Source organism: Salvia miltiorrhiza, chromosome 4 (genome assembly GCF_028751815.1).
Source record: "Salvia miltiorrhiza cultivar Shanhuang (shh) chromosome 4, IMPLAD_Smil_shh, whole genome shotgun sequence".
NCBI classification, from domain to species: Eukaryota; Viridiplantae; Streptophyta; class Magnoliopsida; order Lamiales; family Lamiaceae; genus Salvia; species Salvia miltiorrhiza.
Window position 1 is genome coordinate 11,024,273 of NC_080390.1, and position 18,830 is coordinate 11,043,102.

At 35.2% G+C, this 18,830-nt stretch overlaps 3 protein-coding genes across 3 annotated transcripts in view; 2 read left to right on the forward strand and 1 right to left on the reverse strand.

Annotated features, from left to right (window-relative positions):
* Nucleotides 1–18,830, reverse strand: part of LOC131022705 (uncharacterized protein At5g01610-like) — a 213,174-nt gene that overhangs the window by 43,758 nt on the left and 150,586 nt on the right. The window lies entirely within an intron of this gene.
* Nucleotides 4,782–5,859, forward strand: LOC131022704 (abscisic acid receptor PYL4-like). The gene has a single exon (XM_057952221.1). It carries the CDS (start codon nt 5,009–5,011, stop codon nt 5,612–5,614), a length of 606 nt encoding a protein of 201 aa, XP_057808204.1. The 5' UTR covers nt 4,782–5,008; the 3' UTR covers nt 5,615–5,859.
* Nucleotides 16,561–17,121, forward strand: LOC131022994 (uncharacterized). The gene is made up of 2 exons (XM_057952532.1): nt 16,561–16,918; nt 17,021–17,121. Exons 1-2 carry the CDS (start codon nt 16,561–16,563, stop codon nt 17,119–17,121), a joined length of 459 nt encoding a protein of 152 aa, XP_057808515.1.

Here is an 18,830-nt window from a genome sequence, read left to right on the forward strand (position 1 = left end):
CAGACAAATTAATCCCTTGGGTCGAAGGGATCCCAGCCTTCCCGGTTCCTGACTCTCCTGCGACTGTATCAAAATCCTTAGCCAGATTCCCGTACGGGTCATCGGTTCCCATGATTGGTACCTGAAGGAAATAGACATGTTAGTATAAGGACATATGAAAAGTTATCGCTGCGCAGGCGGCCTGCGCAACCCTGTTCTCGTAACCCCTAGAATCATTGTCTGCCCTGGTGGGACCCGTAAAACCCTAGAGAAACCCTGGAGAGATTCTTAAAACGAAAGATTCATAGAGGCCCACGAACTTCGGTCCATAGAGCCATTCAGGATCAAATGTACGGATTTCTTCGAAGAGAAAAGTTGTGTAGAAAACCCTTCCTCATAGATATTCATGAGGAACATCAAGCTTTTCTGGGAAATAAACCCAGAAAAGATATCTCCACATTTCATCGCCAGGAAGAAAGAAAAAAAACTATTGTGACAATAAGGAGCTCGGTTATGTGGTAATCGTTACCAAAGAAAACAAACGTTAGTGAACATTGATATTATGCACAACAACATGTAAAAACAGAGCATGCATGTAAAATTTCAGAGCTCTTAAATCAACAAAAACTCTCGCCCAAACTCAACTGTTCCCATGTGCACACGAATGATAAGTGAACTTCTACAAGCGGAAAAGACTCATCTAAAGAACGAACACCCCATCCCCCAGCTAAGATTTGCAACAAACACATTAGGATCTAAGAATCATACGAGCTCAGTAGGTGTCAAGGAAATTTTTCATGTCTTCTTCCAAGATTTTTCATGCATAACACGCAAAGAACTTAGATCAAAACACACGTTTGAAGATTTTCCTCACAGCATACTCATACACCATAGATCTCCACTTATATCGAACAAGAACATGAAGAACAGAACCCCCAGACACACCCAAAAACTCACGCCTTAACTAGCATTTTTCCCACAGACGGCGCCAGTTGGTGGAGCACTGAATCACCAACATCTAAACTAGAAGGTTGATAATAAATCGGAACCTGAAGGAAATAGACGGACGGATGCTTCTTTCACTCTTCAATGGAACAGTTCTTTACAAACACCAAAACATACAGGTAAAACTTGAGAGAAAAGATCGGTCCCTTCTACTATTACAGATATGCTATTTATAAGAGATGAAGAGGAGAGGGTAAGATTGTCTTTTCCTTCATGGCACGTGCTCGGTACGTCCTTGGCGTCGTTGTCACTGGTGATTGTCCTTGCTCCAACGGCCTTGCAGCTTTTGCCTCCTTCAGAAAGTAGTTGGGAATTCTTCGCTTGCGCCGGCATCTTTAGGTGTTTAAGTCTGCGCTGCCTTCTCCAAGGAGCGCTGGTGCTGCGCTGCTCTCTCGTAGGGTGGCGATGACTGCGCTGCTTCTTCATGGGATGGCGATGACTGCGCTGCTCCTTCATGGGGTGCCGATCGCTGCGCTGCTCCTTCATGGGGTGCCGATCGCTGCGCTGCTCTCTCAAAGAGGGCGCTAACTGGGATCTCCATTCTTTGTCCTGCACTGTTAGTTTTCCTATTTTGTGCAATAATCATTAAGGCAGTAGATCTTTCATATTGGTAACATATGGAGTACGGGTCGTGTGCTGCGCTGATGAGGACCTTATCCCTCATCAAACATAAAATATGCTTTTTGTGGCAAAACCTTTTTCTCTCTTTGTTCATTTAAATACTCTAATTTAAATTTGATATATTTTTGAAATGCTATTGTAATTACAATTGCAAAATTTAAAAGCTAATACAACGATTTAAAGTCATATAATAAACAAAAAGTATATAAAATCATGTCATCAAATACTTCCATTACTTATAAATACTCAATTGCGTGGACAATTGATCAAATAATGTAATTTAGTGTTTAAAAAATTGAAAATAAAACTATGGTATACAAAATTTTAATTTAAATAATTACAAGGAAAGAAATTTCGCTTTATTCATTTAACTATGCTAATTTAGATTTGATCTATTTATACTAACTTTTTTTTAAAAAATAATTACATTTTTATTTATTTACAGAACTTAATTGTTGGCCAAATAAATATTAGCCATATTAAATTTGTAATAAAAAGTAGAACCCCATGTACAAAGGCAATATCATCCAAGGACGTCACCTGTAGAAGTTTTGTGTGTGATCATATTACAATTATTACAATTATTCGTGTAAGATATGTGAAATATTCTATTTTTCGTGTAAGAATATAAATAAAATTTTATTGATCAGTGGAATATTAGTATAATGTTTTTTAGATATTCAATAGTTTTTAGATATATAATGATTTTTAGATATTTAATAGTTTTTGGTTATGAGAATTGATTAAAAATTAAAAAAAAAAGAATGAATGAGAATTGAGGAAAATTAGAATGGAGTGATTATACGACGCCACGTAGGATAGAATTTATTTTGTTGAAATATTTATATAATGATTTTTTAGATATTTAGTTTTTAAATATATCATGACTTTTAGATTTTTAATGGGTTTTAGATATTGAAATTGATTAAAATCTAGAAAAAAAAATGAATGAGAATTGAGGAAAATTAGAACAGAGTGATTCTGTTACGCCACGTAGGATAGAGCTTATTTTGCTTTTATATATATATATATAGAAGATGAGTAATTAACAAAAACGTAAAAAATCACTATAAAATTTAACATAATTATTCAACCGACAAATTAACAACTAAAAAAAATTGATTAACAAATGAAAAAAAGGTATCTTTGTTCGACGGTGGCGCAAGGTTGAGAAGGTGGTGGCGGAGGTTGCAGGCAACGGCGGCGTCGCTGTTCCGTACAAACATTTAAAACTCTTTCTTAATCAGTCATATTTTAAGATCAGTTTTTTTTTCTTCAATTTTTTATTTAGTTGCCAGCTGCACTATATTAAACTTTAAGTGGCTTTCACTAATTTATTTATTTATTTACATGTTGTGCAACGATTACAAGTTATATTCATCAGATAAGGTACACTCTAGCATCCAGATGCACATATTACTTGTGATTAATGAATTTTAATTACGATTTAATAATAATAATAATAATAATAATAATAATAATAATAATAATAATAATAATAATAATAATAATAAATCATAATTGAGGATAACCAATTTCTAATTAAACTATAGTAAATAGCTACTAACTAATTAATATTTTTTAATTATTAATTGAGAGTTAATATAATAGCGGACGTACGTCGGTACCATTGTATTTCATATTATACAAACACATGTAGGGGGTGGGGGTGGATTTTCCAAATATTTTGCAAACTTAATAATTATCCAACTTGTGAATGAGGCCATGAGAGGGGCGAAAATAAATTTAATGTTATCTTGATTTTCTCAAACAAGTTGATCATCACGCCATTAATAAATTTAAACTAGTTGAATGGGGGGTAGTTGTGAGATTTTCCCTTATTAATTTGCATCATCCACCAAATAGGCCTAGTGGGAAAATAATATACATATATATAAAAAAAAATTATGTATAAGACCACTTTCTTTTAAAGAAACGACAACCTCATCAACCCCACTTGGCTTTAGAAAACGATAATAAATTGTTGCAACCTTATTGCATTTGATGTGGATGGAGACTTGCTCTATTTTGTCAAGTTGATCGCAACATCAATTTCTGATAACAATAAAAACAATATTTCTAGTCCCTTCTAGACTAGTTTTGTAATGAAAAAGTTGTCTTCAACGTTGTAATAAAAAATAGAGCTGTATGTATATTCAACAAAATTGAACTGAATATTAATACCCAAGTGACAAAATATTTTTGGGTCGTGTGGTGCTATTTTTGAGTCTTGTGAATTATAATGAGAATATTTTAAATACTAAAACACTCATTAAATTTGATCCTATCTTAAACTTAGACATAATATTATTTACAAATTCCAGCCATCCGCACGATACGAACTACTTTCATAAATAGGGAATTCCGTACGAATACTTGTAAATATTTTATAGAATACTTACAAATTTTCTTTTAGAGTATATGTGAGTAATTCGCACCGTACGAACATTCGTATAAAAGATTATTTAAGTGACATTATTTATCAACATGTACAAAATAGACACGTCATAAATTTTCACGATTTGTAAAATGCTATAACACGATATATTTTTTTTTCCGAATGCGATAGATAAATCTCAAAAAATAAACGTTGATTTTTTTAAAAAAAAAATGCACTACATTATTTTCTAGTAGTGATGAAATCTGATATTTGTCAATTTCACTACAAAACTTAAAGACGATATTGATTAAGAGCATTTTATGAAGCACATTTAAATCAACACAAATTCTCTGAAGCGATCATTACTCACATATTTTAAAATAATACTCCCTCCGTCCCACCATTTTAGTCCCTTATTCCATTTTGAGATGTCCCAAAAAGATAGTCCACTTTTCTAATTAATATTATATAAAAATATTGTTTTTACTAAATTGACCTTATTTAATGCTTCACTTAAATGTGAAAATGATGTGTGAAAATAATAAATAAGGGTATAAAAGATAAAAATATAAAAATTAAATGCATTTTCTTAATATGTGTGAAAAGTGAGAGGGGACTAAAATGGTGGGACGGAGGGAGTATTTATAAATATCAATATTAAAATATGAGTGATTACACGAAAAACCTGTTCATCGAAATCGAATCAAAATTGATACTAATTTGCTTATTAATTAGTTATATTTCAAATTGATAGAGTTATACATATTGTCAAATAATTTGCTTATTAATTAATTTCCTATTTATTGCTAGTCGGAAGAATTGAAAACAGCCCCTTTTTCTCTCTCTAGCACCCAATATATATACTAATTTTACATCTCCAACCCACTAATCAAATCAAGCCCACACAAACGCACCACCTTTTTTCCTTCACACACACATCCGAAAACAGATCAAATCAACAAAAATTTCATTAAAAACCCTATTTTTTTGGTTCTCGATCTAAAGAAAAAAACAAAAACAAAAATGCCTTCTGATCATCCCAAATCCTCCCTCCTCCTCCAACGGATCAACGGCACCCCCTCCACCACCGCGTGCAAGCAGTCCTACCGCCTCCCCACGGCGGCGGCTCAGGTCCCCGAGCACGTGGCGCGGTACCACGCCCACGCGGTGGGCCCGAACCAGTGCTTCTCCGCCGTGAGCCAGCACATCGCCGCCCCCGTGGGCGCCGTGTGGTCCGTGGTCCGGCGCTTCGACAACCCACAGGCGTACAAGCACTTCGTGAAGAGCTGCCACGTGGTGGGCGGCAACGGCGATGTCGGCACGCTGCGGGAGGTGCGTGTCATCTCTGGGCTGCCCGCGGTCAGCAGCACCGAGCGCCTCGAGATCCTTGACGACGAGCGCCACGTCATGAGCTTTAGCGTCGTCGGCGGGGACCACCGCCTCGCCAACTACCGCTCCGTCACCACCCTCCACGCAGCCGGCGCCGGCTCCGTTGTCGTCGAGAGCTACGTCGTCGACGTGCCGCAAGGTAACACTAAGGAAGAAACCTGCGTTTTTGTCGACACCATTGTCAAATGCAATCTGCAGTCGTTAGCTCAGATCGCTGAGAATATAGCCAGACGACAATAAATTATCACAAAAAAAGAAAAATAAGATGAAGATTTGTTATTAGGGATGATGAGATAATTACTATTACTATTACTACGTAACATTTAATCAGAGGAAAAAAAAAGAGAAGGAAAAATCTCATGTGGATTTGTACTGTGAATTTCGGATGTTTGTTTTTGATATACAGATCATGTGATATGGAATATTTCTGATCTCATGATCTTGTTTATTTCTCAAAATCAATGAAATTCTCCACTTTTTTTTCTTTTCTTCGGCTAATCATTGTGTATTCCCGAAATTGCTCACTTCGTTTTTTTGGTTGTGTATCATAAATCATAATTTGATAATTGGTAATTAATTAATTAATCTTGATCAAATTTAGAATTAAATTATTTTTAGTTGAGTATACGGATGCGGGCATTGGTGTTTGCTAGTTGCGGTTTAGTTCTTGTGTTTAAGTCTAATGAATCGCAGTTAGAAAACCTTTATTAATTATGTATAAGAGGTCATTAAACTATGCAGATTAGTATGTAATTATGTGCTAAATTAGAATTGTATTTTAAACAAGAATCAGACACTACTAATTCCGGCCACATGTTTTTTAACTCACCCTAATGTAAGTATTAGTAGTAGTTTATTAATGAGCTCTTCTGTTAAACTTCCTGACAACATTTCGGATATTTTAGAAATACATATAATTACATGCATTTGAGATTATATAATTAAAGAATTAATTTGTTAATTCGCGTGGTAATCTTTGTTACTTAAAGCTACATAAGTTAGGGTGCTGCTATATATTTCGAGTTCCAGAATCCCTAAATACCCGTTATAGAGAAGACAATAGTTTTGATATTAACGATTTATACAATAATTTACAATTTAAGAGTTGTTCCATAGATTTTTATAATTTGTTTCTCAATATAAATTTCAAATAAAATATATTACTACTAATTAATAAAATAATATTTTCTCTAATTTGATGAATAATGTTTATTTTATATTTTCCAAGATTAATTTTTGCATCTTGATAAAGATTGAGGAGGGCCACAAGAATTGGTAAAGCAACCAAAATAGCAAATTTCCAGTCTGAGGTAATGCATGGAGGGTTTTAGGGGACTGGATCTATCATCTATGTACCATGTTGTTATCTCATTAATTATTTATTGTAATTGTATTTTTTTTAAAAAAAATACAATAATTAAATAGATACTATTAATAGTATAAAATTAATTTGAAGGGAATCAAACAGCTACCCATCCCTGCAAGTTGGCTTTCTGGTGACACCAACTAGCTGTTAAAGGAAAGAAAAGAAGAAACAGTAGTTGTACGTTATATAGCAAGTTGCACAACTTGCATAAAATATACATTATCATAAAATAGCATGCAAGTTGGCCTTCAATTTTTCGGTTTGTTGTTTTGCGCTTTGTGACCAACAATGAAATATTTAAAATATTTGAATGAAGAGTATAATTAGTTGTTTCATAAACAAAATTACAAAAAAGAAAGGCCGAGAGCATTCATATATTCCGGCTTCTCCCTACAGATAATAATTAATAAGGTTGATTCATCACATCTATCTCAAAATTTTAACCATTTTATTCTAATATTCATCAATCTCATTTTCTACCTATTATTTTCATATATAAGCGTAATTCAAGCTCACTTGAAACTCCATCTTATGATTACCCCCACTTCATAATTAAGAAAGGCAACACGCAAATATTTACAGTGTTAATTATGGTGCTATTTAGGAACTAATGAGGCTTTATTAATATATTATAATAAGGTTGAGTAAACTACAATTAGAATTTATTAGGACGGATATACTGCTTATCCAAATGTACATAAATATGCCTCAATTTTATGTTATATACTCCCTCAGTCTCACAAAAACATGAACATTTTATCATTTTGGAGTGTCTTACAAAAATATGAACATTTCTATTTTGATACACTACATCATCACAATCCCTTTACTTTTCATAAAGTGGGACCCTTTTTTCCACTCACAATACATTTTTACTTAACATTTCTTAAAACCTGTGTCACTTATAAATATTCATATTTTTGTGGATGAAGGGAGTATATATTTTCTTGAAACAAATCTCTCAAAAATTATTGATAAAATTAGTATGGACGAGTTGAAAAATATGGTGAAGAATTCTTAAGTTTCAAAAATTGACAAAAAGTAGAGATAAAATTTATTAATGATTTTAAAGATTAGAATATTATAATGATAAAATTATTAAAGAGTAGGACATATTTCCTCTGTTTTTTTATTAAGTTTGCATTTGCAATCTTACTACTTATCATAACAAATACATGTATACAACCAATTATTATATTCTAACAAATATTAAAAAAGGACAAAATAAAAAGAATGAAGAAAGAGTTTAGTGTCCCAAATTATTACAAGTATAACACTGTGTAATTCGTAAGAGTAATGTTAGCATGAATGTTGACAAAAGAATGTTGATAACATTCAAGCTAACATGCAGCGGAAATTTAAACAACACATAAGATATTTTTTTACAGGTTATATAAATACAATACGTGAGTGTTTTGTGGCCAAATCCACTATGAGCATCAACATTACACGGTACAATACAACATTTCTTGGTGATAAACCTTTAAAGATTGGCTGCCTAAGATTAAAATATAGGGGTGGGAATCGGGTCGGGATTGGGTACCATACCCGAAAATATCGAGTACCCGATCCCGAATAAGGCAGAAAATCGAATCTTGATTCTAAACCCCGATTTTTAATCGGGTACCCTAATACCCGAGTCGGGTATTCGGGTACCCTAAATTACCCGATCAAAATGATAAGTTTCAAAGTCAAACTGTGAATTCAGGTATTAGGGTACCCGGTTTGGCTTAATAGGGTATTTGGGTACCTTAATACCCGATTTACCCAAAAAAAAATAAAAAAACTGTAGCCCCTATTTTCAGATTTTTAAAAATTAAATTTAATTAAATAATTTAAAATATATTTAATTAAAAATTTGGGTATTTCGGGTATACCCGATACCCGATTTTTTTATACCCTAAATACCTGAACCCGAGCAGATACCCTAATTTTTCGGGTATCGGGTACCCTATACCCGACTTTTTCAGGTCGGGTAATCGGGTACCCTATACCCGAACCCTATCTTCCCACTCCTATTAAAACACTTATCTATTAACTGCACCTAAAATGTTGACTCAACACAGAAAATTACCAGCCGAATAACGTTACTCGGACAAAAACACAGCCTGCTGCGCTCAAATGGCCTCGATCTTCAATCATTGCCCTTGACCTCCCGTCAATACAGAGTAAGCATTTACACATTGGTTGCCTAAGACTCCTCCGTCAAAGCAAGACTTGAAGAACATGTATCATGTTTGCAGCATGACAAATGACGATTTGGTTGTGAGCGAATGTTAAGGTCAGTGAAAATACACTTCCAAAAAACATGTCAGTTGACCAACCGTAAATGTTGGTTGAAAAGATAATGAGTCTTGAAAAATAGGAACAAATTGTCCACTACTTTGGACCATGATTAACCACCACTCCACTTATTTAGAACATTGTCAATTACCAATTACTCCCTCCGTCCCTAAAATTTGAGACCCAAAGGAGATGGCATAAGTTTTAAGAAAAAATGTGATAGTTGTGTTTAAGTGGAGATTAGGTCCCACACCTTTTAGTAAATAGTGAGAGAGAAAGTTTGTGGGGTCATTTCCAATTAAGGAAATGTCACAATTTTCAGAGACGTCCCGATATAGTGATAAAGTCACAATTTTCAGGGACGGAGAGAGTAATTTTTATTCCACAATCAAAAAATAATAAAATATGAAATGAAGGTAAAGATTAATTATATACATTTATCAATAGAGAGTCAAAGATCAGCTTCAAAATAGATTCCAGAATGTTGATTAGTTCCCAAATATATTGACAACAACATAATGTTATCAACATTCAACCCAACATTTGTCAAAGTCAATATTGACTCTAATAAATGTCATAAGTATACTATCAAATTTTAAAATTTGACATTTATTAAAAATAAAAAAAATATTAAAATAGGACGCTTAGCATATTATTGATCAATGTATTGTTTTTGTATTGATGATGTTTATACTTTATTTTTGGACAATTTCGTTCTTATAAACTCATTTTTAATATAGGAGGTCATCATAATTTGAATATTTTCAAAGGGACTTCGTTTTGGTGATATTATTATAAAGGTGACATATGAATCAATATATTTTCCTAAAAAAATGAAAATATTTAATTAGGGTTTGCAAGTGGGCATTTAATAATCCCGTGCCGTCTTGTCTACTTATGTTGAATGCCTTCACGTTATCCGCATCCCGATCTTCTTCCTTTTCCTTTTTTTCTTCTTTTACGACTTTTTTTTTGAATAGTAAATTCCTGCAACTTGCAAGTTGCGACATTTTGAGTTCTGAAAAAAGGAAAAGAAATTTCCATCTAACTTTATTTTATTTCGACGATTTTGATTGGCTCTTGAAGGTGATAAAGGGCTGTTTACCAAATTCTTCTTTAATTTTTTGCACGAAATTTTGGAACGAGGCTCTTAGGATGTTGAAGAAGCAATACATTGTACTTTTTAAATCAAAATGATATAATGCACACACATGCGGATCCTATTGGATATAATTATTAATTAACATTTTTGTGTAATGGAACTTAATTGATTAAATAGAGGAAAAACTGGAATATATATATATATATATCCTTTACAGTAACAGTAATTAATTATTTAGATATGCACGTTAGAGAATGACACATGGTGATGAAGTATTGGTATAAAAAAATTGGCTTAATTAATTAATTATTAAAACTAAAAGAACCCTTAGGGTGCCTTCACTTTGATGGATGAGAAAAGAAGGGGTAACAAAAATTTATGCCTTTAAATGTCTTCTTTTTTATCTCATATTTTACACAAAAGAGAAGTTCACCATTTTTTCTTCCTTATTTTCACTTAAAGGAGATATAATATTATACCTCCATTTTAGTGTGATAATATTATCCCTATTTGAAGTGAAAATAAGCAAGGAAAAATGGTGAACTTCTCTTTTGTGTAAAATGTGGGATAAGAAATTAGACATTTAAATGTATAAATTTTTATTATCCCTCCATTTAGAGGGATAAAAAGCAAACACACCCTAAGTGGATTCACTGAAACGAATGTTAAAAAATAAATGCACCTAAAGATACATTTTGCCTAATAACTTTCAATGGTCAATATTAATTAGTGAATAATGAAAGGCTTGTAAGCTTTCAACAATAAAATAAAACAAATTTAATTAGTATATTTGTTCAATCCGAACCTTATTTTTAATCATATTTAATTTTTTATCAGTCTCAGAAAAGTACTACACGAGTCTTGCCTGAATGTTTAAAAATTAAATTTGAAAAAAGATTCGTATATAATTAAATTAAAACCTCTAGCGCTCCCTCTCTCTACAATATATATAAGTCGAGTTTGATCGAGATATATAATTAAATCGAGTGATCATTCAAAGTTAAATAACGCAGTTTAGTTTCCAAGTTCAATTTAGATGTCTGATCTTCATCTGAATTTATAAAATATTATATCTATATATACGCGATCGATCAATGGTCGTTATCACACCAACGGTGTTTACTAACATCTACATCGTAATTAAAAACTAAAAAGTTAGGTCTCGATAAGTAATTGTGGTTGTAGGTATTTTTGTAAAAATGTTTAAATAAATAAATAAATAAAATCATGTACGCTCATCACCTGAAATGGAATAAACGGATAAGATAGAAAAATTAGCCACATAAAATAACTATATAATATCTCTTATATATCTTACTTAGGGTTGACCGCCTATGTATACATGCATCGCTAGATATAAGTATTTTATGTGATTCCTACGATGTCAAAAATATTAATTAATGCAATATTTATTGATAACTTCATTTGAATTTGATTGAATGGAGATGAGTAGAAAGCAACTTTACATTGCTAAATATTTTTTCATTATACTTTTAGATGTTTCGCACCCAAAACCCAAATTTTAACGTCGTGGCTATAACCTATGTAGTTTTTCTATTTCAATTGCGTGCATATATGAAAAAAATGCTATTCATATATGTACAAATGAAAAGCTATATAGATGTTCACTTTCTAGCTACAAGTGACAATAATATTATTTTTATTTTCTAAGAAAGAAGAATATTAAAAGTACAACATGATCCAATTTGAATAGATTTTACAAAGTGGAAGCTGATATCTTCTCACAAAATGTCGAGATAAAAAAGGCACATATAAAATTTTAATGTTTTTGAATAGATTGCAAAAGCAATCAACTGTCAAGAACTAAAATCTGTCAGTGTAAAGACCATATATATATACCAGTTGTGGAATGTGGGCTTTTGTGACTTGTACATATCCTTAGTTTTTCTATATATTCTTGACAAGAACAAGCAGACTTCGTCCGCTTCTTTTTGCCCTCTTTTATACTCATTCTTTTCTTTTTTCGCTTTCGGCACTTGAAGATGATGCTTCGCAAATTTCCTTGTCTTCAATACATATATATAGAGGTAAAGATCTAAGGAGAATAACCAAATATACTGAAAAATGAGAATGAATAGGAACATTAGATATTCAAATCCTATGGTTGATATTAATTTATTCAAATTTATCGTGTGAAAAGAAAATAACGAATAAGTCAATGTAAATTTACGAATAAGCAGTTTGCAAATATAAATATCTTACTTAGAAATAATTTTTTTTTCAAAGGCCACCCACAAACTTGTTTAATAAAGATTTTTTTATTTAATTTATTTTTTAAATAAAAATAGGATTTAGTTATTTTATTTTTTGAGGAAAATTTAGCTATTTTATTGTATTCTCTACATTGTACTTTATTTTATTTTATTTTTCATTTTTTATTTTTATTTTATTTTTAATAAAAATAAAAATTATAAAAAAATTAAAAAAAATAACTAATGTGTAGATAATACAATAAAATAACTAAATTTTATTTTTATTTTTAAAAATAAGTTAAATAAATTTTAAAAAAAATCTATTTAAGTAATTTGTGGGTGACCACAATGTGGCTATTTAACATCACTCTTTTTTTGTATGCATGTGTGTGTTCTACTTAGAAATGATTTTTTTTTATCATTAAATAAGTATCACATTTCAAATTTTCATAATAAAAATGTTTAACTTCTCATTTTATTGTTGTCATCAATAGAAATTCTTAGAGGTGTAAATTCGGGTATAGTATACCCTCATCCAACCCGATACCCGCGTAGGTATCAGTACTCGATACCCTCCTAATTCCCAAAAAGGGTCCGGTGTGGGTATAGAGTTATAGAAAATTGCGGGTATTGAGTACCCACGTCAGGTAATGCGGGTACCCGCATACCCGAATTTAATTTTAATTAATTAATTAATTTTTATCATTATTCATTTTATTTCAATTTTGAATTTCTAATTCAGTGAAATTATTAGTTATGCCTATAATTTGTGAAATTATGGCTAATTCGAGAATTGAGAGCACCCAATTTATTAGGTTCAATAAAATATTAATATATTGATTTTTGTCACTTACGTTTCTGTACAGAGTTATGGATTCAAAAATTTATCAAAACTTTATATTTTTAAGAATTTTGGACAAAATACTCGCAGGTAATGCGGGTACGTACCCGCAAATTGCGGAACAAAATACCTTCAAAATTATAAGCCTTCAAAAAATTGCGGGAAATGCGGATACCCGAATACCCTCAGTGGATACTCGTCGCGAGTATTCGAGTACCCGCACATGGTATGCGGGACGGGAGAGGGTATGCATTTTGGGTTTACGGGTCGAATACCCACAATTTGTGGATATAGTACCCGACCCAACCCGAATTTACACCTCTAGAAATTCTTTACGTTTTCAATTTTCCGCCTTCAAATTGTTGATATTAGTGACACACAATGTTTGGATTGAGCCCGAGAGGCTTGTGGTGCGACTTGGATTTTCTTAAACAATGTGGGCTGGAGTTTGAGGGATTGCGTCGTTAAGTTAAATAGAAGAAATTCGTCATTTAGTTGTTGTTCTTGTTGCTCATAAGATGAAAATGAATTGAATAATTTTGGTTCGATTCGGTATTCGATTTGAATTTTTTATGTTTAAATACGAAATTTTATAATTCAAATACGAATACAAATATTTTTTTTATTAAATTAGTTATCAAATACGATTCGAGAATTACGGTATTCGATTCGGTATTCGAAAATATTCGATAAATATATATATATAATATTTATATTTTAAAAAATGAAGAATAAAATAGATGTAGTGGTCAAAATCCGTCAACTTGGCTCAAGCTCAATTAACATCTCAAGCTGACCCAATGAGTCAAGCAACCCGGTCCATCCAGCTCGACAAGCTTCGGACCAACTTGGGTCGATAATGATGATAGTCCAATTACTTAAGAAAACTTGTTAGCCCAGCCCGATAAGTCAAATTAGAAAGGCCTAACTGGATTGACCCAGGTTGAATACTTCACTTCAAGACCAACCTGTCTGAACCGTCAGGCTGAATAATTCGCACTCAGCCTGGCCCATCAAGTCAATCCGCCAAGCTGGCTCCACAATTTGGCACGACCCTAAAAAGCCCAGTCAGTCAAACATATTGGTCTATCTAGCCCAAAAAGCTATAGATCAACTTGAATCGATAACTAGGCCGGAGGTATCACATCCGGCCCAAGGGTTACCGCCTACCTTGTTGACGAAGTCACATGACCTAGCCATCAACCCTAAGAAACATCTTTCACCAAGCTGACATAGTCAAAGGGTGAATCTTTACGATCCCGTCCAAATCGCAAAACTTGGAAGTGGAAGGCGTGGACGGATAAGGTCAGCTTGTAAAACCCTAGCGGCTGGCCGCCTTTTATATAGATAGACCGACTAGGTTACAAGGGGACACGAAAAATCCTACTTGCTCTCTACTCCTTAAATTCTCTACTCCGCCGCCATGCTAATCGTTCTTCCAAACCGGAAATAGCCAGCTTGGCCTACCGCCGCCTCCCATATTCCATTATCACAACTCATTATCATCGTTTCCACCCTCCGACGCTGCCTCCAGCCTGGAATAACCGCGCACTCCAGCCTGCCTTTCTCTCTTATTTCAATTTGCTTATCATTCTATTTTGCTATTCTGTTACTGACTTGAGCGTCGGAGGCTCTACGGTTGACACCCCCTCCCGGTGCTCAACCTAGGGCTCTTACGTGTTCTTGTGTTGACAGGTTGCTAGTGCCCAATCTATCCGGACGTGCAGACATCATCCTTAATTATAGATTTTAGCCTCTACAATTTGGCGCCCACCGTGGGGCCCTAGCAATCAAGCGAATCAACACACTTTCCATAGATCTCTACGAGCATCAATCATGTCTGACGGTCGTGGCGAATCTGAAACTCCCGAAGCACCCCACGTGGTTGCTCAAACCACTCAGGCTGGCTTAGCCGCCCAGATCGCTACACTGAATGAACAGATGAATCAGGAACGGGAGAGGTGCAAGAAGTTGGAAAAAGTGAACACCAACTTGTATGACCGTCTCGAAGCCATGGAGCCTATCGAGATAATCGAACCTCCCGGCTTCCGAGCCCAAGTGTCTTCCATGCAGCCTTTGGGGGATACACCAATCACTCGCAAGGATGGATCCAACCATCTCATGAAGGATCCATCATCTTTGGTAAGCAACCGCAATATCATTAGTAACCTGACTGACCCAGGCCGCGCTGCTTTAAATGCAGAACACTCCGACAGGATGGAACTCGCCCGAACCAACTTCACCACCCCGGGCATAGCAATGAGCAATGCCGTCATAGGAGGCACACAACCTACTATACTGGGGCCCAACCTGGTGGTCGCGCCAAGCCAAGCCAACCAACAGGCGGACGGACCCAGTCAGAGGGATATCACCCAATAACAGTTGTTTGGGAATGAATTCGCCCAACTGACCGCGATCGGCCCGTATGCAATCAGAGATGAGGACCTGACAAGAAAGTTGGCTGAAATGGAGGCCTTGATCCACCGAATTCCTGGTATCCCGGCACCCATCCACAAAAGCTCAGAGAATTGCTACGCCGACTCGCCATTCGTGGATGAGATTGCCTTAGTTGAAATGCCTGTCAAGTTCAACTTTCCAAGCATGCAAATGTTTGATGGAACAACAGATCCGACCGACCATATATCTCAATACAAGCAAAGGATGTTCACTGCCGCAATTTCTCGTGAATTGAGGCAGGCCTGCATGTGTAAGGGGTTCGGTTCTACTCTGATAGGACCGGCCCTCCAGTGGTACACTAACCTTCCAAATTATTCTATTTCAAGTTTTGCTCAACTAACCGATATATTTGTGCAGCAATATGCTAGTAGCAAGAAACTGGAAAAATTTTCAGAGGATCTTTACTCCGTGATCCAACGACATGACGAGTCTCTTCGAGACTTCATTGGCCGATTCAACAAGGAGAATGTGTCCATCACAAATTGCAATACCCAGACAACAATCACCGCCTTTGGAAAGGGTCTTCTGCCTGACTCAGACCTTTACAAAGACCTCACCAAATACCCTTGTAGAACAATGGAGAACGTCCTTGCCAAGGCATGGGCACAAATCAAGTGGGAGGAAGGTCAATACAACCACCACCGATCTTTACCAAGCAGGAACACTGGAAGAGACTCTAGGATGGATAGGAGGACGATTGATAGGCGGTCCGAGCCTTACCCGCCTCCACCAAAATAATACAGAAGGAGGCAATATGACCACCCATACGAGTTGCGACCACGTGAAAAGGCAAATATACCTTGAAGAAAAAGGCTTGAAAATGTCAAAGGTTTATGAGCCGCCGAACTACCCGGAGTGCTCCGATCATACCGAACGACCACTAGAACCTCAACTGGAGAAACTCCATTCTCATTAGCTTACCGGATGGAGGCAATCATTCCAACCAAAAGCAAAATACCCACCTCCAGGACCGAGGTCGCCTCAGACAGCCAGAACGACGAAGCAATATGTCACGAGCTCGACACACTTGATGAAAAGAGAGATACAACAAGACTACGGCTTGCCTCATACCAGCAAAGTGTCTCCAGACACTACAACAGGCATGTTCACACTCAGACATTCAAGCTGGGCAATTGGGTGCTCCGATGTGTATTCCAAAACACTAAGGAGATCGGAGTTGGCAAGTTGGGTCCAACCTGGGAAGGATCATACCTGATCACCAAGCTGTTCGGGAATGATGCTTACAAACTGCAGGATAAAGATGGGCGCGACATCGGCAACAGTTGGAACGCCATCCATCTTCGATCGTATCATTTCTAAACTCTTCATTTGGTTTTTATTTTTCTCTTTAAATTTATCTTTTTTTCCACACTATTACTAACAGTTTTATCCAGACCAAGTCGGAACTACATCGGACTTGATCCCGTCAAAGGGTATGTAGGCAACTCTACGGAGCATAGCTCTATGGAGCACAGTCCGGCCTAAGAACTACATTTGGCTTGATCCTCGTAAGAGGTATGTAGGCAACTCTCCGGAGTGCAGCCACCAACTTCAAATCAACACATCCCAATTTGACCCATCTCCCAATGATGTTAACATCTTGCGAGGTATAAGTTGCCAATAATGACTCGTCTGCGCCAACAATATAAACATATATCAAGAAATTTATCTCTAGTCATCAAGTCAGATGGACTACCCAACTTGGAGTAAATCGATGATTATAATCAAGAAGTTTGTACACATTTATCCTTTATAAGTCAGAATATGTCACGTGTTCATGTATTCTCATCATATTGTATTAGCCATAATTGGTCGAAGTCAGTACGACCTAATAAAAACCAACTTGCTTCAATTTCAAGTATTTGACTTAGGCAATTCAGAGCCAATAACACGACAATTCCAGAATGTGATTAAAAAAATAATCCTAAGTCGGCATGCTGAATGAAACTACTTAATTAGCTGGCACACCAAGATGGGGCACAACTCACCTAAGTCAAACACAATCACAAGTTGGCTAGTGTCAATCGGTTTCAACTTGGCTTACCAAATAAAATCAAAGTGTTATTCCGATTCATGATGGAGTTACTTTACTCTTATAGTAACAAGGAGTACTCGTCCCAGCTTGGCAAAATAAATTCAAATCATACACAAGATGACACATATGAGTCCAGCCTGGCTTTGTCTACGTACCAAGAAAAAAGACACGAGAAAAGAAAATCCCAATTCGTCAATGTAATATTTCAGCTTATGTTGGCAAACGTGTCCATCTTGGCTCACATATTTACAGGCTGACACTTTCATTCCACGTTGGCAGACAGGTTCAGCCTGACCCACATATTTATAGGCTGACACTTTCATCCCACGTTGGCAGACAGGTTCAGCCTGACTTACATATTTACATGCTGGCACTTCCATCCCACGTTAACAAATGGGTTCAGCTTGGCTCACGTATTTATAGTTGACAATTAATTTTAAATTGATCAACGCAATCTACCTTCACGGTCGGTGTCCCTATTTCGAAAATTCCATGCTGGTAAACGACGCAAATTTCATACAATTAAATAGACTCAGCCCGACTCACTTAACTACAGGCTGGTATTTAATTATTGGCTCACATATCTACAAGTCGATATTCAATCATTGGCTCAGACATCTATAGGCTGGTATCGGCCCATGTTATCTATTTCTACGATGATTTTCAGGTTGGCCAAGTTACTTATATGTGTATTTGCCGACCACAATTAAAAAAAAGTTCATCAAGTTGGTAAAACATTAAAAATCCATGTTGGCAAACAGCTACAAGCTGTATTATTTCTTTGAAAAGTTGGCGATGCACCAAACTCCAAATTGACATACAGACTCAACCTGACTCACATACACATGCTATCATTTAGTTCCAAATAGAATCGCGTCATCTACTGTCACAACAATTTCCAGGCTGGCAAGCCAAATTATACATATGTATATATTTAAAAAAAAAAGAAAAAAGAACTCAACTTGTGAATTTCATGTCTCTACGAGTTATATTCTTTTTTCAGATAAACCTCAAGCCGGTAAAGCACTACAAGCTGGCAAAGCACTCTAAGGTCCACAGGCTGTATTCTTTCTTTAAATAATCCTCAAGCTGGTTAAGCACTCCAAATTAATAGAGTATCAAATCCCATGTTGGCAAATCGATCCAACATGGCTCACTT

Coding starts and splice junctions, on each gene's coding strand:
- LOC131022994 (XM_057952532.1), top strand. CDS start 16,561: ATGGAGGCAATCATTCCAACCAAAAGCAAAATACCCACCTCCAGGACC. Junction 16,919..17,020: donor TGGGCGCGACATCGGCAACA/GTTGGAACGCCA, acceptor TATTACTAACAG/TTTTATCCAGACCAAGTCGG.
- LOC131022704 (XM_057952221.1), top strand. CDS start 5,009: ATGCCTTCTGATCATCCCAAATCCTCCCTCCTCCTCCAACGGATCAAC.